Source organism: Pelobates fuscus, chromosome 9, assembly GCF_036172605.1.
Source record: "Pelobates fuscus isolate aPelFus1 chromosome 9, aPelFus1.pri, whole genome shotgun sequence".
Taxonomy (NCBI): Eukaryota; Metazoa; Chordata; class Amphibia; order Anura; family Pelobatidae; genus Pelobates; species Pelobates fuscus.
Genome location: NC_086325.1, coordinates 121,944,690 through 121,972,449, shown reverse-complemented (window position 1 = coordinate 121,972,449; position 27,760 = coordinate 121,944,690). Strand labels below are relative to the sequence as shown.

General features: G+C 40.4%; 1 protein-coding gene across 1 annotated transcript in view; it reads left to right on the top strand.

Moving 5' to 3' along the window:
• The window catches only part of DENND1A (DENN domain containing 1A), a 920,735-nt gene that overhangs the window by 35,203 nt on the left and 857,772 nt on the right, over window positions 1-27,760 (top strand). Inside the window, exon 2 of the mRNA XM_063432346.1 lies at window positions 19,239-19,303. Within this exon, the coding sequence (XP_063288416.1) occupies window positions 19,239-19,303 (65 nt within the window). The remainder of the gene's footprint in view (window positions 1-19,238; window positions 19,304-27,760) is intronic.

Genomic DNA, 27,760 nt, shown 5'->3' with positions numbered 1-27,760 from the left:
TAAAGCTTTCTGAGTGAGACCGTTGTCTCAAAGTGATGAATGTCCCTTTGTTTTTTTGTTTTTTTTTAAATCTCCTGTCCTGTAATTTTATTATTATTATTTCATTTATGTAGCACCAGCAAATTCCATAGCGCTGTACAATGGGTGGACTAACAGACACATAATTATAACCAGACAAATTGACGCACAAGAACAGAGTGGTTGAGGGCCCTGCTTACGTGCTAGAGGGAATGGGGTGTAGTGACACAAAGGGTATTATATGGGGTAATAAAATAGGTTGCTAGAAAAGTATTCACTGAGAACTTTGGTTATTTTTGACAGTTGCAGGAGAGGAGTCGTGGGGGGGAGAGGTGGTGAATGAAAACCCACTAACAATGTAAATGCTATGCTTTCCTGAAGAGGTGTTTTTTCAAAGATTTTTTGAAGGAGTGGGTGAAAGTCTAATGGAGAAGTGAAGGGAGTTCCACAGAAAAGGTGAAGCCCTGGAGAAGTCTTGGAGGCGAGCATCAGATGTGGGAGTACGGACAGAGGATAGATGTAGGTCTTCGGCAGAGCGCAGGGGCCTCGACGGGACATACTTGTGTATTAGGGAGGATAGGTAGATTGGAGCAGCATTATGTAGGGACTTGTAAGCAAGCACCAGAAACTTAAATTGAGCCCTATATCTAACTGGAAGCCAATGTAGGGACTGACAGAGGGGTGAGGCGTGGGAGGTGCGGGGGGGACAGGAAAATGAACATCGCTGCTGCATTCATTATAGATTGCAGCGGTGCAGTCTGGGAACACCTAAGACTACTGAGAAGGGGATTGCAGTAGTCAAGGCGAGAAAGAACAACGGCATGGACCAGCACCGTTGCTGCGTCTGGTGTTAAGTAAGGGCGGATGCGAGCTATGTTTTTGAGATGGAAGTGGCAGGATTTGGCGATAGACTGAACATGAGGCGGGAAGGAGAGGTCGGAGTCAAATAGAACACCTAGGCAGCAGGCCTGCGAGGTAGAGGTAATGGTGGCACCGTTGACTTGGAGGGAGACCGATACGGAAGTAGCTACACTTAAGGAAGGAAAGACCAGAAGTTCTGTTTTGGACAGGTTGATTTTAAGAACAGTGAGACTCCATCCAGTTGGAAATCGAGAGAGGCAGTCAGAGACACAAGTGAAGATGGACGGAGAGAGTTCAGGAGAGGACAGGTAGATTTGTGTGTCATCTGAATATAAATGATAATGGAAGCCAAAGGAGCTGATGCATTTACGAAGGGAGGCAGTGTAGACTGAGAACAATAGGGGGCCAAGGACAGAACCTTGGGGAATGCCAACAGAGAGGGGTTGGGGAGAAGAGCCAGAGAAAGAAACACTGAAAAAGCTCTGAGAGAGGTAGGTGGAGCAAAAGCGTGAGCAGTATCTTGTATATCGAGATTACAGAGAATGAGAAGAAGCTGATGATAAACAGTGTCGATGGCAGCAGAAAGATCAAGGAGAATTGGGATAGAGTAATGGCCGTGAGATTTAGCAGCAATGAAATAGTTGGATACTTTGGTCACAGCTGCTTCTACGAGCGGGGAATCTAGACTGAAGCGGGTCAAGCAGAGAGTTGGATTTGAGGAAGTCTGTCAATCTTGCATACACAACTCTCTCAAGGATCTTGGAGAGAAACGGCAGTTCTGGCCCAGCGGGGTACCGGGAAATTTCCCGGTGGGCCGCGGCACCTGTGACTAGGCAGACAGCTGGTGCAGCCGCACTTAGGCTGCTGACTGCCGGAGGGAGACCTGTGCTCTCTCTGCTCCCAAGCCCTCAAATGCTACTTAATGAGACCGGGTGCAGGATATGTGGCAGAATATGCTGCTCCATATTCCGGCCTCGGTCTCATTAAGCTGCGTGCTGGGGAGCATAGCAGAGATAGCATAGCTCCCTATTCGCGCCTACTATTCACGTATCCAGCCGCCCGCCCTGCACGACCACCCAGCATGCTGCACACATCCATAATCCTCCAACTTGCCGCCTGCCTGAACGATCACCCGGCATACCACCCGCCTTCACAATCCCCTGGCCGGTCACCCACTGGACCACACAGGTATCAGTACAAGCAATAATGTGTGAGTCAGTGTGAGTGTATAGGTCATATAAGTCATGGTGTGTGTGTTTGTGTGTCTGTTTATCATGGTGTGTGTCTGTCTGTCAAGTTGTGTGGGTGTGTTTAGGTTACTAGACACCTTCTGTTGGCATAGGATTGGCTGCACCAATCAGCATCTTCTCATATAGATGCATTGAATCAATGTATCTCTATGGGACACATAACTCAACTGTTCGGTGCATACCACTCATGAATTCTGTCAGATTGTTTTGGAACAGTTTGATAAAGCCTGGGGTTATCCACTGCATATATAACCAGATCCCTCTAAAGCGAGGTTTTAGAAGCATAGCATCATATCTATTTCATTGTAGGTGTGGCATTGTGCCAATGACTTATTCGCAGGAAAAAGGGTGGCCACAGAATATCTAGACCAGGTTTATTACAAAATTTTCTGTAGGGAGCATGTGTGTGTTAGTGAGCTTTTCTGTATGGAGCATGTGTGTTTCAGCGAACTTGTCTGCAGTGAGCATTTGTGTGACAGTGAGCTTGTCTGTAGTGATCTTGTGTGTGACTGAGCTTGTCTGTAGGAAGTGTGTGTGTGTGACAGTGATCTTGTCTGTAGAAAGCTTGTGCGTGTCAGTTTGTCTCTACTTTGTGTGCATATCAATAAGCTGTGTCAGTGAGATTGTCTGTCCGTGAGCCTATGTGTGTGCATCTCTGATCTTGTGTTTTTATGTCAATGAGCTTATGTATATCAGTGAGATTGTTTGTCTATGAGGCTATATATCAATGAGCTTGTGTGTGTCAGTGAGATTGTCTTTGTCTGCATGTGAGTATGCTTACTGTATAATTAAACGTTTTACTCTGAAAGCACCAATTTTTTATATTAGAAAAAGAAATATATATTTATGTTGTGTGTATATATATATTTCTATATATGTGTTTATATATAACTCAATTATCTGGGGTGGCAAGACATAGCCTTACATATTACATGTGACAATATATGTCGCAATGACTTATGGGGCTGGCATAGATTTTTTTCCAGGGCTGCTTTGTATCCCCGTCCGACCCTGGCAGTAGCGATATAGGGCGGTTGTTGGATGGGGAGTTGGGGTCGAGGTTGGGCTTTTTCAGAATCAGCGTTATAGTTGCATGCTTGAAGGGTGAAGGAAATGTGCCGGAGGAAAGGGAGAGATTCAAAGTTTTAGTGAGAGGAAGAGCAAAAGAGTGTGGACGAGATATGAATGAATAGGATCAAGGGAACAGGTGGTGGGGCGGGAGGACCGGAGCAGTGCAGAAACCTTTTCCGTTGTAGTAAGTGCGAATGAGCATAGAACAGTGGAGTGAGTGGGGTTGGGTGATGTATTGGAAGGGGAGGGAGAGAGGTTAGAGATCTCTTCCCTGATTGTAGAAGTCTTCTCAGTGAAGTGAGATGCAAAGTTTGAGGTGGACAGGGTGGTAGGGGGAGGGGGAGCAACAGGGTGAAGGAGAGCTTTCAAAGTGTAAAATAGGCATTTGGGTTGGCGGGACAGTGTGCTTATGAGGGTGTTGAAATAATTTCTACTTTTGCAGAGGAAAGAGCCATAGTGTAGGAACGCAGCATACATTTATAGTGGAGGAAGTCCGGTGCAGAGTGAGACTTCAACAGCGTTCAGAAATTCTCGAACATTTTTTGAGATATCGGGTCAGCTTGATGTGCCAGGGTTGTAATTGGGAGCGATTGCTGCATTTAAATGTAGGAGGTGCCATGATGTCAAGTTGAGAGGAGAGAGTGGAGTTGTAGAGTGAGGTTACAGAGTACAGAGTTAGGGCAAGTGAGATTTGAGATGGGTAAAAGGAGAGTTTGCTGGAGATCAAAGCAGTGGAGGTTTCTACCAGATTGGAGAGTTAAGGGTGGGGAAATTTGGGTACGGAGTATGCCGATGTCAAAAGATATTCACACACATGAGACTCCTGCAGGCTGTTCACAGAGCAGGATATAAGAAATTCAAAATTAAACAGCCTGTGCAATAAAGGAAGTTTAAACATTTGATCTCTCTTTACAAGAAATGTGTAGGGAGACTGTAGATTAGATAGGGGAGGTGTTGGTAGGGCTGTATAAACAAAATTATTAAACTCCGATATGACAGAGAATTTAACAGTTAGACTGGAGGGGGCAAGCTCTATACACAGAAACCACTCCATTAAAATAAAGTAGTTTTGTGCTTCGAGTGTCCATTTAACCTTTATGACAGTGGTTGGACACACCTAAAAAGGCTTCTGCCAATAAATGTTTAGTATACAACTCATTTAAAACTTTAAACCATATACTTTTGCAACACAAACAGCCAGACTTACAAGAGAAAAAGGGTCTCAATTGGCATTATAGAGATGTGTAATCTACCTTTATTTCTTTATTTAAAATTGGACATTGACGAAATAGGGGCAAGCACTGGGCAAGATGAAGCTTAAGGCCTTTCATGCTTTAGTGACACTTCATCAGAGATGCATCATATAGTTATGCATTTCACAAAGGGAGCTAGGTTTATGACATCCTGAACGTGTCACAGACAATGATCTACATCATAAAGGTCTTGTCACTAATGACTACTGAACTGTGAATGCACTAGCGGTAAGATGTGATCTATCTAACTGAGCATATGGAGCTAAGAGATTCTGCTTTGGGAAATACAAATGGATAAAGGAAGGCAATATGAAAGTCTGCAGAGATGCACTTTTCAAAACTTTATTTTGTTCAAGCTTTTGGTTCAAGTTAGTGTGGGTCAGTGATCATCTTGCAAAATAATCTGTGTGAAATAATAGATGAATTATCGAATTATCGGTAAGCACGTGAAAAATATTTACTATTATAAATGCTAAGGAAATCATGAAAATTGTGCATTAGAAGAAATTTTTTCAGGCATAGCTGTTTAGTTATCGATGTACATCCCAACTATACAAGATCTGGCAAGACAATCCTGATTTGGGACTCAGTATTTTAAATGGATATAACTGCATACAGGTTGTTGTCTATACTCTAGATCAGTAGTTTCCAAACCAGTCCTCATGATCCAGCAAAAACAGTAAATACGTAAATCCTGGATTGTTGTTGGGCCATGAGGACTGGTTTGCGAACCACTGCTCCTTTTGATCTAGCAAAGGAGACTCAAAGGAAGTGGACATGCAGTTGAATGTGATGTAGCCGACCAAAATGTTGGTTTGCCTGAAAAATACTGCTTTTCCTGTTCTCCAAATTTGTCTACTTTTTTTTGTGTCAAAGCCCCAACTTGTTCTTGTTTTTTACCTTCTATATTATAAATACTATTTTGCTGCATTAGTTATGCACGGTACCAACCTATATTTAGGTTTATAGATGTTTCCTTATAGAGAGACGTTTATATATTCAACTATAAGACATGCAGGTGGAGTAACTGCAAATATAATAAAATATATTCCTCATTAGTTAGCGGTGATGGTGTACCAGTAAAGCCCAAGAAGGTCAAACTAATCCACAGTAAATAGCTTTTACTCTATGCATTTGCTAGGAATTTGATTAGCACAATGAATAGATTTAATTTTCTTTTCTTTTTGAAACAACCCCGAGTCATGTGGTTCGTGAGGTGCGCTTTAAAAAAAAACCAACAAAATTATCACTTGCAATGTTTTTATTATTGAGAACTAAAAAATCCACTCCTACAGCTGTTTGCAATCTAACAGGATAACTGTCATTAAACATTTTTAATGAAACTTTATATTATAATATGCCATTTCTTAATAGTTTTGAATTCAGGTATATTGACATTTGTCCAGTGTTCACTATTTTGCAAACAACTGTTGCTTTTCAAAGTCATGTGCTTTCTGCCTGCAGCATTTTCAGTCAGGAATTTAAACAAAATACAGTCTATTGTAAAATAGTGAGCAATGATTAGTATAGCTGACAGTCTGACACAAGGTGCATAAAGATGACTGTCAGAAAGGGGTGACAAGTGATTTCTTTATAAATGCCAATACAAATGAAGTAAAAAATAGTGATGATGTATAATAACAAATATTATATAACAATATTAAATCTGATAACAGTCTGACTCAAATGGACGCTCGGCCAGATAAAAAAGTGAAATTTTCTAAAAAAAAAAAAATATAATAAATAAATAAATATATATATATATATATATATATATATATATATATATATTATTATAAAATAATGAATTTATTTTATATTTTATATATTATATATAAAATAATGAATTTAATTTCAACGTGTCTAGCAGGAGCTCCTCTGTAATATCAAGCTTTTGGCTGCTATATTGTCTTAACTTTCAAATTTCTAGGTGCATGCCTTTCCTGTCAAGACATAGATATTCCTGTTGTTGAGCACTGTCTCTAATCTGAAGGAAAAGGAAAGTTACAGAAAGTAAAATTTGATCTTTTTCTTTTATAGTAACATTTTAGATACTGTGTGAAACATTGTAATATCTAGAACACTGTAAACTGCCTAAAGCTTCAAGTTTACCAAATATTTTTTATAAAGGATAAATGTATAAGTGAAAAATAAAAATTATGTATATTTACCATATTTTTGGGAATATAGGACACACCGGGATATAAAATGCACCCATATGTAGTAGAAATTTAGAAGAAAAAAAAAATAGAACATGTGCCATGATTACAGTAAATGCTTGTATAGAAATGTAGAAATTGTTTGTGTATAGGGAATGTGATGTGTGTTTAGGGAATGTAGTATGTGTAAGGGGATGCATTATGTGTTTATAGTGGATACAGTGTGTGTGTAAGTGATGCAGTGGCATAGTGGCTGTGATCAGTGGAAAGTGAGAGGAGCAACTTTATATTTTATGCTTATTTTTTATTTGTAAATAGCTTTGTTATATTTATGTTAGTTCCCCCTCACTGTCTCTTAGCTCTGGCCAGGGAAAGGGACATGGAATTCCCTGGTGGTCCGGTGGTACTTTGTAGCCCCAAACTCCGGGTACAAGTTCTTTTTGTGAGCCCTGGCTCGTCAGAACGTTGCCGTGGTAACCCAAGACAAAGCTTTAATAGGCCGGGCTCACGAGAAGGAGAGGCCCAGGCAGAGGTGCAGACAGAGAGTCTACAGGGCTCACTCTCTCTTCTTAAAGAAGCTTGCAGTGGCATGATGAGGGAGATCTTTGATCTCCTTCACTTTGCCTTTATTATATACATAATAGCTTTGTTATATTTATGTTAGTTCCCCCTCACTGTCTCTTAGCTCTGGCCAGGGAAAGGGACATGGAATACATAATAAAGGTTGCATTCGGCATATAGGACGCTAGTAATTTTTCACATTTTTTTTTGCTCCCTGCATTGGCTGCCCTCAATTGGCCAACCTGAATGATTGACAAGCAGCAGACCTGCCAGTAATTCAGGCCGATCCATCCCTTTTCCAAGCATGTCTGCCCTCCTTTGGGTGGAGCCAAAGTTGCAAAGATCACCGGCTCGCCACGTTAACGTTTTTCAAGCTCTTTTAAGCTCTTTTAGCTTGTAATTGGTTTATGGTATGATCTGACTGCTACAAGCCAGTCAGCTGGGCCCCTGGCTCTCCCTGCTTCTGTTATGAAGATTTTGACAAAGCAAATGTGGAGAGGGCAGTGGTAAATGGTCCAGTAGTGGAGACTTTTGGGTCAAACATTCATGTGCGGTGTAACCCCTAAATTATAATTATTAGACTTGTGCAAAATGTAGTTTGAGCCACTTCATCCAAATCAAATCTGGGAATTACCTGTGGAGTCTTATTCGGTGTATAAGACTCCATATTTAGATCCTGTATAAATTAATTTGGGTATAGATGAAAAGCAAGTCGATTGTATGGAGACGCTGAACTTTCCTCATAAAGATGGTTTGATTCAATGCATCTATATGAGGAGATGCTGATTGGCCAAGCTGGCGTTTGGCCTCGCCTCATTCATGATCTCCGCCAATCCAGCACTTTTCCTACGGGAAAGTATTGCATTGGTTGAGATCATCAATTCGGATGATGTAAGCCAAGGAGGTGTTTGTGATGCTGACCCTATAGTGTTCCTTTAAATTAAAGGTGTTTATTGTATATTCAGCGATTCACAGAATAACAATGGGATTAAGGTCTTTTTTTGAACCATATATTTTTTTATATAACATTTTTGCTTTGAAAAGGCGCTTGTTATCTCAGTAGACAGATCTAGAGTAAAGTACTTGTTATCTCTGCAGTCTTAGATTAATGGAATTAATTTACTAAAAATGTTTAATATTGTATGAATATAAAGCTTCATGCAACATTCACTACATACACCAATCCCTATTTAATGCTTAATAACCTTTGGATTACAATGTATCTTAAATAGAAAACTATCTGAGAATTTTCCTCCAGCTCTCTCTATTTTTTCTTTATTTTTGAAGAAATAATAATTTTAAAAAAATCATCTAATTTTGTACATTTTGTCTCAAGCTAATTTTTGCACAACTATATTAAATACAATGGAATAAATACAATGGCAAAATGGCCATAAAGGCTTGTTCTTCAACTTTAAAATCTCCTAAGGTAAATATAGTATAGTTATTGGTATAGGTATAAGTAAATCTCTAATTTCTCATAGTGATACATTATTATTACATTACATACATTATTATTATTATATATTATATATTTTGCTGCTTTGGAAGCTGTTATAATGGCACTAATTTAATACCCTTTGCTCCAGTACTGCCATTCTTCTGTGGATGTTACAGTAGTGTAACACCCACCCTCTGGTCCTACCCCCTATCAGAGGCAAATAGACTTGCTTAGTTACACTTTTTCAAGCAGGGAAATATTCACTGCATAGGTGTCAAAATATCCTATAATACTTCTGCAAAACCGAGAAATATTTGCTGGTGGAATATTCCTGTGACAGAGAGCAGATTAACTACCTGTATGAGGGTTCTCCTGCTCTCTTGTGTCACTCTATTCTTGTCTTTGACCTCTTTGTTGCTGGCATAAAGGGATTTATACTGTGGATTGATTGACAGTTGAGGGGCAGGCAAAGTTTTAAAGTACAATAAAATCTCTAAATTTGCTAGCATCTCTACAAGTTTAACATTGTTATTGAGTTTAATATTTTTTAATTCAAGAGTAAGTTGTGTGTAGCATGAAAGGTAAACTTTAAAGAAACACTGTAGGCACGGTAACAGCTTCATCTCATTGAAGTTGATAATAATGCCTGGAGTCCCCTGGCACTGTCTTCCCATTCAGCGTTAAACCATTTTTAATGTTTTCATGTTAAATGAGAGTCCACAGTAGCCTATACCCTCTGTGCAGCTTGGGCTAATATGGAAGAATTTGCCTGAGCAGCAATGAGTGGCTGTGATTGGCTGAGCAAATCAGCTTAACTCGTTCAGTGTGCACTGCTGGCAATAATTGATAAAAGGAAGTGTGTAATCTCTACCCAAGCCATACCTCCAGAAGGGTCTGGACTATGGCTGGCCAGGGCCACTTATTTCCTGTTAGACTGGAGTGACAGTGTTAGGGGACTTCATGTACTATACCCAATTCAACATGATGAATTATTTATAATTTCTGCAGTGTTCGTTTTACAAAATTGTACTTAAAGCTTGCTTCTGGCATGTGCAATGAGATAACAAAATTCACAGTTTACACACAGAATGGTCTTGTACACCAGCTTGCACCTTGTAGCAATAGTTTATATTTCTATTTTGTTGGATTGTATGTATTGCTTCATTTTCAAGTATTTAATGTAACTTCATCGCTCAACGTTTTTATTTTTTATACTGTTTCATAGTGCTTTTGGAATTATTTTTTTTTAATCAAAACTGATAAATACTTCTTTAGAATTTAATTCTGAAGTTGTTTTGATAATGTCGTCTCAGTATTTATGGTGTTTGAAAAAAAATAAAAAATTAAAAACATCCTAATTTAGTGGGTTTTTTTTAATGTAAAAAAAAACATTAAAAAGATAGGTACAGAAAGAAATAAATAAAAACATGTAAGTGCCTTGTCTGTAGAAATCAAGTGTTCGTATATTTGGAAAGCTTGTATAAGATCCAGAGGGCGAAGCACCCAATCAGAAGGGGCAAAGGATTCTAAGAGGGTCCCAGCAGGCTAGCTTATGTAGATCCATATTTCAAATTCCATTATAAGCAGGGACAAGATAGAGAGAAGAAACATAAGAAGAGAAAAGAGAGTTGGATAGGAAACAGTAGGAAGAAAAGGGAAAAAGGTGGAGAGAAGGAGACTGCCGTGCCTGACCCGTTATACTTAAATGGGGGTATCGGACGTAACTGGGTGTTAAGTAAATTAGGCAATATACAGAGATTAAGTTGCCACATACTTCTCCTGGGTCCAGTTGAGATCCACCATAAGAGCTTTCATGACATTGATTTCCTTAACTCTCCAGAACCAGTGGGTGATCTCGGGTTTGTGCTGCTGTTGCCAAAAAGCTGAATAAAACTCCTTGTTGTCGTCAAATGTTTTGTGAGTACTTTTTTGTATTTTCCAAGAGGAAAAATTGTAGAATTAAGTAGAGCCATGGCTTGAGTAAATAGAGGTTCTAAACCTGTTATCGCCCAAAAATCAAACTGAAAACCTACTTCCTGAACACGACTTCCATATGTGAAGTACCAAGCCCGCTTTAGCCAAGCACTGTCACTTGAGATCCAACTGTTCAGGAAAAAAATGATGTATGGAAAACAGCGGTACCATACTAGCATGATGACATTTTGTTGTTGTTGCGATGGAAATGTGCTAGAGCACATCCTAAGAGCGACTCTGACTCAGAAATCGGGTCTAGTGAGGTGGCTGGTGCTGAGTCCTTAAGTGACTCTGATGACGAATCCTTTGGGCAGGGCCTTGAGTGATCTCGGAGTGATTCCCCCGCTATAGCAGGCTCCACTCTCCTGGATCCGTCGGGAGAACCTATGTTCGACCCGGATGATCTCCATCACCCGAGGTTGGCTTGAGTGGCTTTCGGCGGACTGGAGATCTGGGTACGGCACCCCCTCAGCAAGGCGGCGCAGAGTAAGCTCAGGGCTGAATGCCCATGGCCTTTGGTGCCAAAGAAAGTCTGTGAGACTGTGAAAGGTCTCACCAGTGTTCTGTACAATGGCATGAGCACTTCCCTCTTTCTACTGCTAATACCTCTCCCTATACAACCAAGCATTCTGCTAGCATTTCCAGTTGCTCTATTAAATTGTCTGCCTACCTTTAAGTCATCAGAAACAATCACCCCTAAATCCCTTTCCTCAGATGTTGAAGTTAGGACTCTTTCAAATATTCTGTACTCTGCCCTTGGATTTTTACGTCCAAGATGCATTATCTTGAACTTATCCACATTAAATGTCAGTTGCCACGACCATTTTTCTAGTTTGCCTAAATCATTAGCCATTTGGCTTATCCCTCCTGGAACATCAACCCTGTTACATATCTTAGTATCCTCAGCAAAAAGACATACCTTACCATCAAGACCTTCTGCAATATCACTAATAAAAATATTAAAGAGAATGGGTTCAAGTACAGATCCCTGAGGTACCCCACTTGTGACAAGCCCATGCTTCGAATATACTCCATTGACTACAACCTTCTGTTGCCTGTCACTCAGCCACTGCCTTACCCATTCCACAATATTGGAATCCATACTTAAAGATTGCAGTTTATTCATAAGCCTTCTATGTGCAACAGTGTCAAAAGCCTTACTGAAATCTAGGTAAGCAATGTCTACTGCACCACCCTGATCTATTATTTTAGTTACTTAATCAAAAAAAAAATCAATAAGATTAGTTTGGCATGATCTCCCTGAAGTAAACCCATGTTGGCTCTGATCTTGAAATCCATGTCATTGTAGATCTTCAACAATCCGATCCTTTAACATGGTTTCCATTTACTTTCCCCACTACTGAAGTAAAGCTTACTGGCCTATAGTTGCCCGACTCCTCCCTTCCACCTTTCTTGTGAATGGGCACAACATTCGCTAACTTCCAATCTTCTGGGACTTACTCCTGTTAACAACGATTGGGTAAATACATCTGCTAATGGTTTTGCTAGTACACCACTGAGCTCTTTTAATAACTTTGGGTGTATTTCATCAGGTCCCACTGACTTATTTGTGTTTACTTTTGACAGTTGAAATTGAACCTCTTCCTCTGTAAACTCACATGTAACAAATGACTCGTTTGTCCCTTTCCTTCATTTTCATCTGTAAATACTGGACAACGATATCCATTGAGGCAGTCAGCTAGACCATTATCATCTTCTACATACCTTCCTTCTTTTGTTTTTAATTTAACTAATCCTTGTTTTACTTTCCTTTTCTCATTTATGTATCTAAAAATAGTTGTGTCCCCTTTTTTATACTGACAGTGCTATTCTCTCTTTTGTGTGTGATTTGGAAGCTATTATAACTTGCTTAGCCTCTTTCTGCCTAATCTTATAGATCTGTCTAGCTTCCTCACTCACTGGTTTTTTTTTTATTTTTTTTATAATTACTAAATACTAACATTTAGCTTTTTACTATTTTGGCCACATCTGCTGAGTACCACAGTGGTTTCTTGAATCCAATTTATCTTTGACTCCATTTAAATTGTTTCAGTCTGATGCTCCTTTACACATCTCACACAAAGTCTGTTTTTCTAAAGTCTAAAAGTTTTGTTTTTGTGTGGTGTGACTCACTATTCTTTTATTAAACCACACTGATTGATGATCACTGGATCCTAAATTTTCACCTACAGTAGTTACATAGCTGAAAAGAGACTTGCGTCCATCAAGTTCAGCCTTCCTCACATTTGTTTTTTTTGCTGTTGATTCAAAAGAAGGCAAAAAACCCAGTTTGATGCACAATTTTGCAACAAGCTAGGACAAAAATTCCTTCTTGACCCCAGAATGGCAGTCAGATTTATCCTTGGATCAAGCAGTTATTACCCTACATCTAGTAGCTGTTTGAACATCTGTATGGACTCTGATAAAACCACTTCTTCAGGCAGAGAATTCCACATCCTGATTGTTCTTACAGTAAAAAAAACTTTCCTTTGCCTTAGACGAAATCTTCTTTCTTCCAGTCTAAACGCATGGCCTCGTATCCTATGTAAAGTCCGGTTTGTGAATAGATTTCCACACAATGGTTTGTATTGGCCCCGAATATATTTGTATAATGTTATCATATCCCCTCACAGGCGACTTTTTTCTAAACTAAATAGGTTTAACTTTGTTAACCTTTCTTCATAGCTGATATGTTCCATTCCTTTTATTAATTTTGTAGCCCGCCTCTGCACTTTTTCTAGTGCCATAATATCCTTCTTTAGAACAGGTGCCCAAAATTGCACAGCATATTCAATATGTGGTCTTACCAGTGATTTATAAAGAGGCAAAATTATATTCTCATCCCGAGAATGAATGCCCTTTTTCATGCATGACAATACCTTACTGGCCTTGGCCACTGCTGATTGACATTGCACATTGTTGCATAGTTTGTTGTCTATAAAAATTCCCAAGTCCTTTTCGTGTGTTGTTATCCCTAATTTGCTTCCATTAAGGGTATACGTTGCTTGTGTATTCTTTACGCCGAAGTGCATAACTTTGCATTTTTCAACATTAAATTTCATCTGCCATTTGAATGCCCAGTCCTCCAGTCTATCTAAATCCCTCTGCAGCAAAGTAATATCTTGCTCACATTGTATTATTTTACAAAGTTTTGTGTCATCTGCAAACACTGAAACGTGACTTTCAATGCTGTCTTCAAGATCATTTATAAACATGTTAAATAGAAGAGGTCCCAGAACCGACCCCTGAGGGACACCACTTGCCACCTCTGTCTAGCTTGAAAATTTACCATTAACGACAACTCTTTGTACTCTGTTTTTAAGCCAATGTTCTACCCAAAAACAAGCATTTTCATCTAGACCGATTTCCTTGAGTTTGAACACTAATCTATTGTAACATAAGTAATGGCTGGTGCCTCACTGGATATGTTCTACTTTTCCTATTTGTGTTCTTTGCTGCTATTGGTGGACAGTAAAAGAAAGTGTTAAGCAATACACGCCTTCGTGTCTTTCATACAATCATGACTTTTTGTCATGAAATAGCAAAATCATGTAATTGTTTACCATAAACTTATTCAGGGATTTCATTGCAATAAGAGGTGTTTGCAACCTGCAAAATATGCAATTGTCTAAAGGGAATTGATTGCTTAGACAGGCACTATGTTTTAAAAGCTTGGATTGCTTTAAAAATATATCAGGTAGCAGATAGCTTACTACACTTACATCAGGGTCAGATTGGTAGGAGAAGGTTTTGTAACATCTCAGGTTTTATATTTGTATCTTGGAATCTAAATTCTTTATCATACCTACATCTTCAGTAAGAATTGTGCCAGACTGCCATTTCACCCCCACATAGTGGGAAGATCTGACTTGAGATGATGAATCTTCAGTTCTAGGATTCACTCAGTGTTGGAAGAGAAAGAATAATGAATTTGTATGCTGAATACACTGATTGGCCAAGTGCCATGTAGTTGTCCTTCGTTGTTGAGAAACCATGTTGTACTTTTTACTTGGAAATGTTCCTAATTATTTTGTCCTATCTGTCTATACAACCCTAATGTTTCTTAATGTGTGAAAAATCTGTGATGGGTGGTTCTCACTTTTATCCGCACCCCCCACACTAATCTTACTGCTCTGGTTTATGTTCTAGACAACAGAGAATCTGTCACACTTGTCTAGCAAGATGTGCTTTGCTTCATCATAAAATTATTTACTGATTTTGTAACAATTTGGTAAAAGAAGATGCTGATGTGTTGAAATTCATGGTTAATGAGGAATGATTAAGAAATCTTAATTGGAAATGCAAGTGAACAAAATATCTGCATAGCTACTAACTTCTAATGTGTGCATTTGTATAATCCATGTTAAAAGACCACTCCACAAACATAAAGCACTTCAGCTTGTTGTTTTGATCCAAGTTTATAAAAGTGACACTTTATATGAGAAATCGGCAATTTTAAAATTAAATTCTAGAACACCAGCTGGCTGTCAATCAAACAGGGAGGATTGCATCTTCCTTCCTTTAGCTCCCCATAGCTGATGTAAGTGTCAGGTGCGCTCAAGTAGAGAGTGTCTGACTTCCTCTCCACAGACCTCAGACCAGCGTCTTCAGATCCTCCAGCACCTCCTCAGACCAGACACCTGCTTGCGACGATTCAGATTCTTCTCAATGAAAAAGGGGAGAGCTCTCGAAGGCTGCAATTCATAAGAACAGACTTTGCAAGCAGTTATACCCTCAGTAAATACATGCATGAAACATGCAGACATGTATTTATTGGGGGTTATATCTACTAAATAGTTATTGTTTTCACACAAATTTCATTATGGAGTGGTCCTTTAAGGGTGTGACAAATCAATGACAAAAAGTTTAAATATATTGGTCTTATAAAAAAGAATGCTACCTCTAAATTTGAAATAAATGTTATCAGCATATTTAAGAAGTTATTATTATTCATAATACTCCTCTCTGCTGTTGTCCCCCCAAGCTTCAGTCCTTGGTCCCCTACTGTTCTCCATCTATACTACCTTCCTTAGTAAACTCATTAGCTCATTTGGCTTCCAATATTATTTCTATGCGGATGACCCACAAATCTATCTGTCCTCTCCTGATCTCTCCCTGTCCCTCTTGACTAGTGTCTCTGACTGCCTCTCTGCGATTTCTAACTGTATGGCTGCTCACTTCCTTAAACTTAACTTGACCAAAACTTAAATTCTGGTCTTTCCTCCCTCAAGTGTTGCTACTCCTGTGTCTCCCTCCCTCCAAGTCAACGGTGCTACCATCAGCTCCACCACACAGGCTCGCTGCCTAGGTGTTCTCTTTGACTCCAACCTCTCCTTCTGGCCTTATGTTTAGTCTACTGCCAAATCCTGATGCTTCCACCTCAAAAACATTGCGCGCATCTGACCCTACTTAACGCAAGACGCGACTAAGGTGCTGGTCCATTCCACTATCCTTTGTCGCCTTGACTACTGGAGTCTGTTTCTTAGTGGTCTTACGTGCTCCCAACTTGCGCTGTTACAGTCCATAATGAATGCGGCGGCAAGGCTCATCTTCCTGTCCGCCCACACCTCCCCACGCCTCAAACTTCTGTCAGTCCCGACATTGGCTTCCTGTAAGATATAGGGCTCAATTTAAAATTCTGGTTCTTGCTTTCAAGTCTCTACATAATGCTGCTCCCACCTATCTACTCTGTCCGTACTTCCACCTATGATACTCGCCTTCAAAACTTCTCGAGGGCTGCACTGTTCCTGTGGAACTCGCTTTCCTTCTCCGTTAGATGCTCACCCAGTCTCCACTCGTTCAAAAAAAAAAAATCATTAAAAACCCACTTCATCATAAAAGCGTATCAATTAAACCGTTAATAGCGCTCGACTGATTCCTCTCTTGCAACTGTCATTAGTCTAATGCTATCCTTACCTTTGATGTCACTTTACCCCACTCCCTCTAGCATGTAAGCTCCATTGGGCCCTCAACCGCTCTGTTCCTGTGTGTTTGTTCGTCCATCCACTGTAAAGCGCTGCGGAATATGTTGGCGCTATATAAAAATAACATAACATAAAGCGCCAACAAATTCTGAGCCCTGTACAATAGATTGACTAACAAACCAGTAGTTACAACAAGACAAGTGTGATGTACAGAAACAGAAGGTGCTGAAGGCACTGTGCAAACGAGTTTGTATTCTAATTGGCGTGGGATAAGATTACACAGGTGGTAAGGGTAGGATGTATTTCATGTTGGTTGCTAGAATAGTGTACAGTTAAGCTTTCGTTTTTTTTTTTTTTTAGATGACACAGTTCTAGAATTTTTTTTTTAACCCACTACATTTTGTTTCTAGCATCTCACTAGTATACTTATAACACTTATTTCACTAAGTCAGCAAAGTTTATAAAGCTTGGAGATTGTTAGCCATGGTCTGTGGTATAATAGGATTATATTTTTGTTAGCAATGCCAGTCTTTCTCGTATACGCTGGCAAGGGAGATGTTGTGCATGTAGCAGGGCAAAAAAAGACATAAAATCAGTAATGTTGGTCAATTTTTTATTTATTTTTGATTAGATATGATTAAACAACAAATGAGTTTTGAGTTTTTGATATTGTCCACAGAGCAACTAAAGAGGGTGTAGTGTAGACTGGGCACAAAATCTATTAAAATCCTATTTTGACTGGGCACAAAATCTTAAAGGGACACTCAAGGCACTAATACAACTTTAATTCATTGCTATGCTGTATTTTCTGCATGCTAAAAAACAAATGTTTTGCAGAATGCAAATGTATGCACACAGCTCAGCCACTGACAGTACTTAAAGGGACACTATAATCACCAAAACAACGTTAGCTTATTAATGCAATTTTGGTGTATAGATCATACCCCTGCAGTCTCACTGCTCAATTATCTGCCATTTAGGAGTGAAATCACTTTGTTTATGCACCCCTAGTCAACCCTCTCTGCATGTGACATACACAGCCTTCCTAAATCCCTCATGTAAAGAGTCATCTTATTTGTATACTTCCTTTATTGCAAATTCAGTTTATTTTGGAATTTTTTATCTCCTGCTCTGTTAATAGTTTGCTGGACCCTGCATGAGCCTCTTGTATGTAATTTAAGTTCAATTTACAGATCAGGAGATAAAAACTTTTAAAATAAGTTACATCTGATTCAAAGTGAAACCATTTTTTTCTCATGTCAGTCATAGCCAGGAGAGGTGTGGCTAGGACTGCATAAACAAAAACAAAAATGATTTCACTTCTAAATGACAGAGAATTGAGCAGTAAAATGTCAGAGGTATGATCTTTACACCAAAAACTGCTTCATTAAGCTAAAGTTGTTTTGGTGACTATAGTGCCCCTTTAATGATCTGAACTAGAAAACAAGCTGCATTAAAGACGATACCCAGGCAGGCATGTAGTAGGAATATCACTACTTGTTTATAGTTTGTCTGACTTTCTGCAAGTTCTGAATTAGAGGCTGTTCATTCCGTGCTGTTTGGGTTGAGACTGTGTATATATATTTTACCCCTTAAGGACCAAACTTCTGGAATAAAAGGGAATCATGACATGTCACACATGTTATGTGTCCTTAAGGGGTTAAAGGGACACTAAAGTCACCAGAACAACTACAGCTTATTGAATTTGTTCTGTGAGTTGAATCATTACCTTTTGGCTTTTTGCTGTAAACACGGTCTTTTCAGAGAAAATGCAATGTTTACATTACAGCCTAGTGATAACTTCACTGGCCACTCCTCAGATGGCTGATAGAGATACTTCCTGGGTCATGACTGCCTAAAATGCATCCAAACATTCAGTGTCTCCTCCCTCTGCATGCAGACACTGAACTTTCCTCCTAGAGATTCATTGATTCAATTCATCTCTATGAGGAGATGCTGATTGGCCAGGGCTGTGTTTGAATCATGCTGGCTCTGCCCCTGATCTTCCTCCTTGTCAGTCTCAGCCAATCCTATGGGGAAGCATTGTGATTGGATCAGGCTACCACTTCTGATAATGTCAGCAGACTGCTTGTTTTTTCTGAGTCTAACAGCATGCAGAGTTACAGCTTCAGGATTGAATACAGTAAGATTTTGCTATATTTATGGAGGCATGAGGGGCCCAGGGGGGCTAGATGGTGGTGTTAACACTATAGGGTCAGGAATATTTGTGTTCTTGACCCTATAGTAACCATTGTATAAGGAAGTCTTTCTGGCACAAGGGTGCGTGCCTAAGGGGGCAGGCCTATGGTGCAGCATTCTGACAAACATTTAATTTTTTTGTGCAAATACTAAAAGATTTGAGCTTGAGAAAAAAAAAGAGTATTGAGGCTAAAACATACCAAATGCATTAAAGTTGTATTGGTGCCCTGAGTGTCCATTTAAGGTCCTGGACTTTGATTGCTTCTTTTGCCTTTAATCATGATTCCCTGTGTGAGAATATATGTTATATTTAATACAGATGCCATTTGGAGTTCCCCTTACAGTATAGTGAACATGGGGATGAGTTGTGTTTTAATATTGGAGGCTTTCTACTGCTTTGTGAAAAGACAGATGAGAGACTGCATTCATCCTAATGGACTATTATACAAGTACAGTGTTTTAGTGTACTGTAATTTCTGTCGACTGCAAATAATGCCCACTTAAAAGCATTTATTTTGTTATTTCAGGCAAAACCCAGAGACCACATTTGAAGTTTATGTGGAAGTGACCCGCCCAGCAACATCCATCGAAGGTACTGATATAAAAATGTTTTAAAGTTAGTCATTTACATTTCATGAGTAGATTTTTCCCAAGTTACAAATCACAACCTTGAAAAAGCATGGTAGGAAAAATATTGTTATAACAGCTCCAGAGTGTGGATACAAGTCAGAAAATTGACTGTACTCTGGGGAAAGAGCATTTTATGAAGCTTGAAGTTACTATTATTGCAGGAATCCCAATGGAGTTTAAGTAATATAACCCCTACACTACCAAAGTACCTTCTGCCTCTTGCACACCTAGAAAGCAGGTTTCATAGTTAGGTGGAGAGCAGTTCTGTAAATCCAAAGCCGCGTGTAAGACAGGCAGTTATCGTTGACAGTCTCTATACTGTAGAAGCTGCGGTTTTGTACAGACAGGTAAGATCACACACAAAGGGCGACTCAGCTTCCCCTGTTTTAGATCTTCAAATGTGGGTTCAGTTCTTGAGGGAAGCAATTAATGGTGTTATGCAGACTGGATGTGGCCCGCTGGGTATAATGCAGTACCTTAGAGACGAGTTGATGCAGGCTCCCTGCTCAGTTGAGCAGCTGTGTTAAACAACTACCCTTATGTGTACAGTAACTTTAGATCACTCTCACTCACACACACACACACACACCTGAACAGTGCTGTTCCTCTGATATATTGATCCAGATGAAATATTGGGTATAAGATAACACACCCTGTAGTATTGCACTATTATACTTTTAAGAAAGGCTTTTTGGCCTAAAGCATCTTTTGCATTTCAAGTCACCCACTAGAAATACAATGTTAAAATAAGTGTTCATGTTTTTAATTGTACCATTTATACACTTTTCTATTTGAAGTACATTTTGCTACTGTATTGTTTTCCACTTGCTCATCATTCTGGATGATATCTTTTCAGTTCACTTGACCTTCTAGCCCTTGCCCTCTGTTCACTCATCCTTTGCATTTCAGTATTCTATCATCCATTTACTCGTCTTTGTGAATGGTACAGTTCTGCTCTTTAATCTGTTTGACTGAAGCTGCTGCCCTTACATGTTTTGCTTTGTGTAACATGCTGTTGCCCTCGGGCAATCATCATGCTCAGCGATCCTGTTGCACTCATAACATTTTCCCTTCTAAAAGGTGCTGCTCCCCTAATACGTTCATATATCTAAAATATGGTTCTTTTGACTTGAGTATTCTACTGAAGTATTACGGTTATGTTTTTTAACTTACTCTTTCTTTACAAGAATGCATTTTTTGTTATGTCATAGCAATGATGTGTATCCTTCAGTATGCTTATCTTGCTCACCTAAAAACATTCACCTGTAATCACCTAACAGTGGTAACTCCAGGACCATTGTGCTTTCTTTTATTGTATGTTGGTTACAATTTCTATTTTAGTAAACTCAATAAATGTTATTAAAATAGTTACTTTAGGTGGTGTCTAAAGATATTCTTACCCCCCATAAAACACCTGGTTGATTTGGACTGCTCCCTGCTCAAGAAGATGTGAGTAGTGGGTATCATTTTCCCATGGCTCCCTGCTCATCGTTACAGGTCTCATGCAATAAACCAGGGGTCAACAAAAGGTAGATCCTCAGATTTTGTGGAACTAAAACTCCCATGATGCTTTGCATGCATTTAGAATGCTTTTAGAATGACAAAGCATCATGGAAGCTGTAGTTTTAAAACATCTGGGATCTACCTTTCGAGCACCCCTGCAATAAACCATCTCATATTTAAACATTTGTATTAAGTGCTAGTCTGTGTCTTCACATCCTTGAATTTGGTGAAAATCAGTATACAGGTAAAACAAGGATGATTTTCATTAAGAAATAAAACCTCAACTTTAGTGGCCTACTAAAATTACTTTAAATTAGATTATTTGTCCAGATTGTTTATGAATGTCGCGTTTGTCTGATCTACATTTGTTTGTTGAATGTCACATATTTAAAGGAACATGCCACTGTTTCCAACCTAATTGCGTTTAAAATTAAACTGTCACTGAACCAAAGCCAGAACACACAGGTTGAGATTTTGTGAGAGCAGTGAGTAGAGAAATACAGGAAAATAACCCCTTATATGTATGCGCCTATATCTACTGAATAGAGAATACCCGATGTGTAGGTTTGTAGTTTTTTGTTACATTTTATTGACCTGCTCGTTTCTGTTTTAAACTGTTTGAAACCATTTTGATAGATTGCTTTGTTAGGCTTACGTGCACCACTTATGTAACTAGCTGATTGAAGTTACTCAGAATAAAGTAGACCTTTTTGTTGTGTTTATTACATGCCTCATCTACCAATTTCACCACTAATTCTTGTCACTTTTTGTGGTTCTATTAATCGGTGGTTTTCTTAGACACTTTTAGGCTTATTCACTAAAGTATGAATTGTTAGAAATCGATCTCTAGATCACAATAGCGAAATTAGAAAACTTCCCCAACTCAGGGCTGTCCGTCATACATAGCAGTTTGCCTGTGAATGAATAATTAACTTTAAATGACCACTATAGGCACCCAGACCACTCAGCTCAATGAAGTGGTCTGGGTGCCAGGTCCCCCAGGTTTTAACCCTGCAGCTGTGAACATAACACTAAGGGTTAATCCAGCCTTTAGTGGCTGGCTCACTGATAGCCGCTAGAGGCGCTTCCGCGCTTCTCACTGTGAAAATCCCAGTGAGAAAACACTGACGTCCATAGGAAAGCATTGAGTAATGCTTTCCTAAGGGCGGTTTGAATGCGCGCGATGCTCTTGCCGCGCATTCGGCGCTGACGTCGGCAGGAGGAGGAGAGTTCCCCAGCATCTACCAAGTTTAGCAGTGTGTTTTATGAAGTTTGACAAAGTCATTAACATGGAAGATGGGGCAGTAGTTTGCACTTGTTTTCTATTTAAAATGAACAAATAAATACATATATTTACCTTTGTTACCATAGCTACCCATTACATATCCTACAATAAAATGTCTTCATGCACAATATGATGACGAAAAACACTTTCAATGTTTCTCAGAAAGAAGCTTTGGGTGTACTATGTCTCTATGAGAAACATTTGATTGATCGGCATAATATTTGTGTTGCATGCACATATATGTTGAATTTGTTTCTTACTCTGGGGTGTGGACCATTTCAGGATAGCATTTACTTTTCTGGGATCCATTTCCACTTTACCTTGAAAAGTGAATGTGCCAGGTCAATGTCCAAAAAAAAGCCACTTGCCCCGGAGCCAATCAGAGCTTAACATGCGTAGCTGTTTTCATTCCACTGTAAGGAAAGGGAAACAGATAAGGGTGGAGTAGAGGTGATTAAAGTGGAAGTTATAGTAATCAGGTTGATCTGCTTACCAGTGGATTTTTCAGGACAGTTTCTCACTGTGTGATGAGGATGCCCGCAATAGAGACACAGGTTTTCTCCTCTTCTTCTTTGAAGTTTGGCTAGGGGTAACTTTCCTTTTATGAGACCTGCTTGCGTAGGCTCTTCTATTGAAGGTGCGGGATCCATGGCTGAAGAAGTAGGGGAGTAGTTTGAAAAGATGTTTTTTGAAGCTGGAGCATAAGTTGCTGCCTTTTCTTGTCGGTGTAGCTGAAAAGCCTGTTGCATAAAGGCTTCCAAATTGTCTGGTATATCAAAATGAGCAAATTTGTCTTTTAATGATTCAGATAAACCTAGGCGAAATTGATTAATTAACCCAAACTCGTTCCAACATGTGTCTGTGGCATATCGCTTGAATTCTGTTATGTAGTCCTCAACAGGTCTCCGTCCTTGACGTAATGCTCTAATGGCAGTCTGAGCATTATCTTGTCTATTAGGATCATCATACATAGCAGTCATGGCAGTAACAGAATTTCATGCATTTCATGTTTGAACACTGGGGTCATTAATGCACAAGAGATCATGGGCCCCTTATTTGGGTGGACCTGAGAGAAGGGTGATAATGGTGCGCTCTTTGACACCATCGCAATAATAAGTCCTAGGTTTTAAATCAAATAACAGTTAGCACACCATGATGAAGGAACAATATTTGGATCTGTGAACCGGGAAGAGTTATGGCAAAGAAACTTGTGGTTCTGGTGCCACGGCATGATCTTCTGGCAGAGGTATCAGGTGGGCTGCAGGCGTAGCATGCAGAGATCCAGTAACAAGGGAAGAAGCACGTGTCTGTAATTCTTGTATGGCTTGAAATAGCGTGAATACTTGTCTGGTCAGGGCGTTTAGCGTTTCGGCTAACACTGCGGGCTCCATGTTAGGCTCAGTTATTCTGTTGGGTCTTTGACAGGTGGCAGTAGTGAACCAAAAGCGAGGTAACAATTGAGGATAAGACAGTCTTATAGTCGGGGTAAGCCAAGGTTGAGGGCAGGCAGCGCAGGTTCAGGAACAGTATAACAGGCAGATAGGTTAAGGGCTGGATAAAACCGGATTTACAGAAGTGTGTATACTGAAGAGCACAGTAGAACTGAGCACTGAGGTAGAGGTTAGCTGGGTTTATAAAGGGGAGAGGTATGCACCTCTCACATATCATTGGTTAAACAGTGATTAGCCCTTTAAGATGTTTCGGGTGTCCTTTCGCTTTAAGAGTGCAGTTTACACGTGGGTTCTGCTGGAGCTTCCCACGAGTCACGGTGTGGTGTGGAGAGCCGCGTCCACCAGTTAAAGGGATGCCGTCTGCCTGTCCTTGCGGTCAGACCCGTTGGGGGAGGGGGGGGAGGGGGGGGTAAACAAATAGCTTAGAGTCATGGTCTTTAAATTAAAATTCCATGCTTTATTGAAGAAATATTTTACAGCTGTGGATCTTTTGCGTGTGTTATACAAACATATAAATATACACTTATATTCTTATCACAGTTAGATATTCTCTAGTATATGGATTTTGAAGGGCAGACCTATTACATTGATTCTGTTTAATAATCTGAGGTTGAGATGTTTTTGATTATTTCATTGTTTGAGCAATACACTTTTTTTTAGAGTTAATCAAATGAGATGTCACACTTTACAAGCTGTATGCTGGGAAACTACTTTGATGTCAGACTCCCAGTGAGTCTAATGGCCTTGTGCGAAGTATTGTCACACAACTCTGGTATGATGTGCACAGAATTGCATGCAGCAACAAAATGTGTAGAATAATAATTAAAAATTTACAGCTGTACTTTCTCTCTTCCAGATTCCTTGTTCCTAGATAATCAAAACAGGTTTTCACATCTTCTAGTGTAGGCCCTTATTATGTACAGTTTTTTTTCCCTTCAGAATTTACTTTATTTAAAAAACAAAAAATCAACACACACCCTGACCAGACCAAACTTGCTTCTCCATGCAACTAGAAATGCACTATATGGCTATTGTTTGGTCCAAATGTGTAGAAGCCAGAATACTCCTACGTATAACCCAGCTTTAACTGCTTTACACCGTGTTGCACAAACTGGGCAAATAGAATTTGCAAGGAAGTGCTGTGTGCTGTACTCAAACTGGCATTGAAAGGGTTATTAACATTCTGTTGTGTTCATGCAGTGTTGAGGATTAGTAAGGGAAATGCAGCTTATGTGCTAAAACAAAGCATGTAAAAGGACCTTTTTAGAAACCCAACCACACGTTTTCTACTTTCCCTCCAAAACATACTGCTTTGTTGGATAGAGAGAGATGAATCTCTTCTAGAGAAATCTATTAACTCAAAAGCAGTTCATCATTGTTTGAGGGCAAAGACCCCATTAGCATCTGAAAGGCTCAAGCTACCCATAATCTTGTTCCTACTGGAGTCTGGGAGCATTTGAAGTACTTCCGTCTTTACTTTAGGAAATGATTTGCTTTCTGAAGCCCAAGGATTGGTCCCAACTGAATCCTATTCACACTGCTAACATTCAACAGCCGGGCCCCGTGGAATACAATTCCGCCTAATTTGATGCCAATTGTATTATTGTTAATCAGCAGTGTTACCCATCAGTAAGATGTAACTTTAATATAGATGGTTACTTTAGTGCCTAAAATGTTGTGGCTCTGGGTTTATTAGGATACTTTATTTCAAGAAAGAACATAGTATGTGACGGCAGATAAGAACCATTCGGCCCATCTAGAACACTATTGAGAGAGAGAAATCTAGATTTTTATGAATGAGGAGATAAGTATGAGGAAGCAGTAAGTAAAAAAAGAGAATGGGGCTTATCGTGGCACAAACAAGTATTATAATAAATAAAAAAAATTAAATCCTTCCCACAACTTTTGGAGTTTTCATTAAAGGAGCACTATAGTCTACATATAAAAGCAAGAAAGACAGGTCCCCTAGCCTTCTTTCTAGTTTTTATGTTAACTTCCCCTTATTAAAAATTATTTTCGAGTCCTTATTATAGATCAAACTTACCTCCGTTCCAGCGCAGAGATGTTCGGCAGGCCGCTCCCCCTTTTTCGTCAAAATGTAGCAGGGCTCAATCAGACACTTCTCTTAGAGAAGCATCATAACGATCTGGTGCACATGTGCGGCTTCACACTGCACCAATCGCGTTCTTCATAGAGCGCATTGAATGACGCCCTATGAATGAACTCAGCGCTCTACCGCAGGTTGCGCGGTCGCTCGCTGAGCTGACTGACAGCTCAGCTCGCTGTCTATGCCCGCCCCCATCCAGTGGCGGATCCAGAGCCTGATCTCGGGAGGGGCACTTGTAGATTATTTAAATAAATAATCCAGACACAATAACCACTACAGCTCAGTGTAGTGGTTATAGTGCCAATAATGCCAAGACCCCCTCCCAGAGTAAGTAGTCAAACTGTTTAAGAACTGTTTGACAACATACCTGCGGTCCTCTGGGAAATGGGGCTGTAGTAGGGCAGAGGAGCAGTGGTATGTGTGAGGGGTGCAGTGTGTGTGAGGGGGACAGTGTATTAGCAGTGTGTGTGTGTGAAGGTTGCAGTGTGTACGTGAGGGCGGCAGTATATGTCAGGGGTGCAGTGTGTGTGTGGGTCAGTATGTGTGTGTGACAGTTACAGTGTGTGTGTGGGGGCAGTGTGTTTATGGGGGGCAGTGTGTGTATATGGGGGGCAGTGTGTGTATATGGGGGCAATGTGTGTGTATGGGGGCAGGGGCAATGTGTGTGTATGGGGGGCAGGGGCAATGTGTGTGTGTATGGGGGTCAGGGGCAATGTGTGTGTGTATGGGGGGCAGGGGCAATGTGTGTGTGAATGGGGGGCAGGGGCAATGTGTGTGTGTATGGGGGGCAGGGGCAATGTGTGTGTGTATGGGGGGCAGGGGCAATGTGTGTGTGTATGGGGGGCAGGGGCAATGTGTGTGTGTATGGGGGGCAGGGGCAATGCGTGTGTGTATGGGGGGCAGGGGCAATGCGTGTGTGTATGGGGGGCAGGGGCAGTGTGTGTGTGTATGGGGGGCAGGGGCAATGTGTGTGTGTGTGTGTGTATGGGGGGCAGGGGCAATGTGTGTGTGTGTATGGGGGGCAGGGGCAATGTGTGTGTGTGTAGAAGAAGGATAGGGGGGGGGTTAATGTGTGTGTGTTTTTTTTTTACATTTAATTAAAATAAATATATAATTTATGTCCTACCTCCCTTCTTATCTTTACTGGGAGGAGGGGGGACACATTTCGTTCCCTGGTGGTCCGGTGGGGATTCCCTGGTGGTCCCAGTGGTAGGAGTGAACTCTAGCCCGTGCTCCAGGGCTAGAGTTCACTCTCGCGAGATTTGGAGCGTTGCCGTGGTTACCGCGGCAACGCTCCAAATCTCGCGAGAGGAGGAGCTGCTGGTAACAGCTCCCGGGTCCTCTATCCCTCCCCTGCCGGTCGGCTGTCAGTAATGTGCCTGCGGACCGGGGAGGGAGATCACTGATCTCCCTCCCCGGTCTGCAGGCACAATGCAGTTGGACTTGGGCAATGTCAGCCCTGCATTAGCCGGCAGGGGAGAATCTCGGGGGGGGGGGCAATTGCCCCGTTGCCCCCCCCTGGATCCGCCACTGCCCCCATCCTACCGCAACCCTCCTCAGCCCAAACTTTGTGTGTTTGCATAGAAACACTATATATAGCGATATCTCTATATATATATATATTGTTTGTATACAAACACACAAATCGTAAATATAGTAAACATACACACACTCTCTCTCCATCCCTATCCATCCATCCCTCCATCCCTATCCATCCATCACTCTCCATCCCATCCATCCATCCATCTCCCTACATCTATCCCTACCCATCCCATCCCTCTCCATCCCATCCATCCCTCTCTATCCATCCATCCATCTCTATCGATCCAAAGGGATGGATGGATAGAGCGAGATGGATGGATGGATGGATAGAAAGAGATGGATGGATGGCTCATGCAATACCACACAGTATGGATACACAGGAGTGCTTTCAGGGGGCAGGGCTTCGGAACGGCACACTCAACGTCGTGACGTAAACGCGTCCTCATGTCATACAGTAGCTATGTACATATTTCTTTTTGTTTCATGTACTATCACTGAGTGATTTTGGAAGAAGCACACAAAGAATACGAA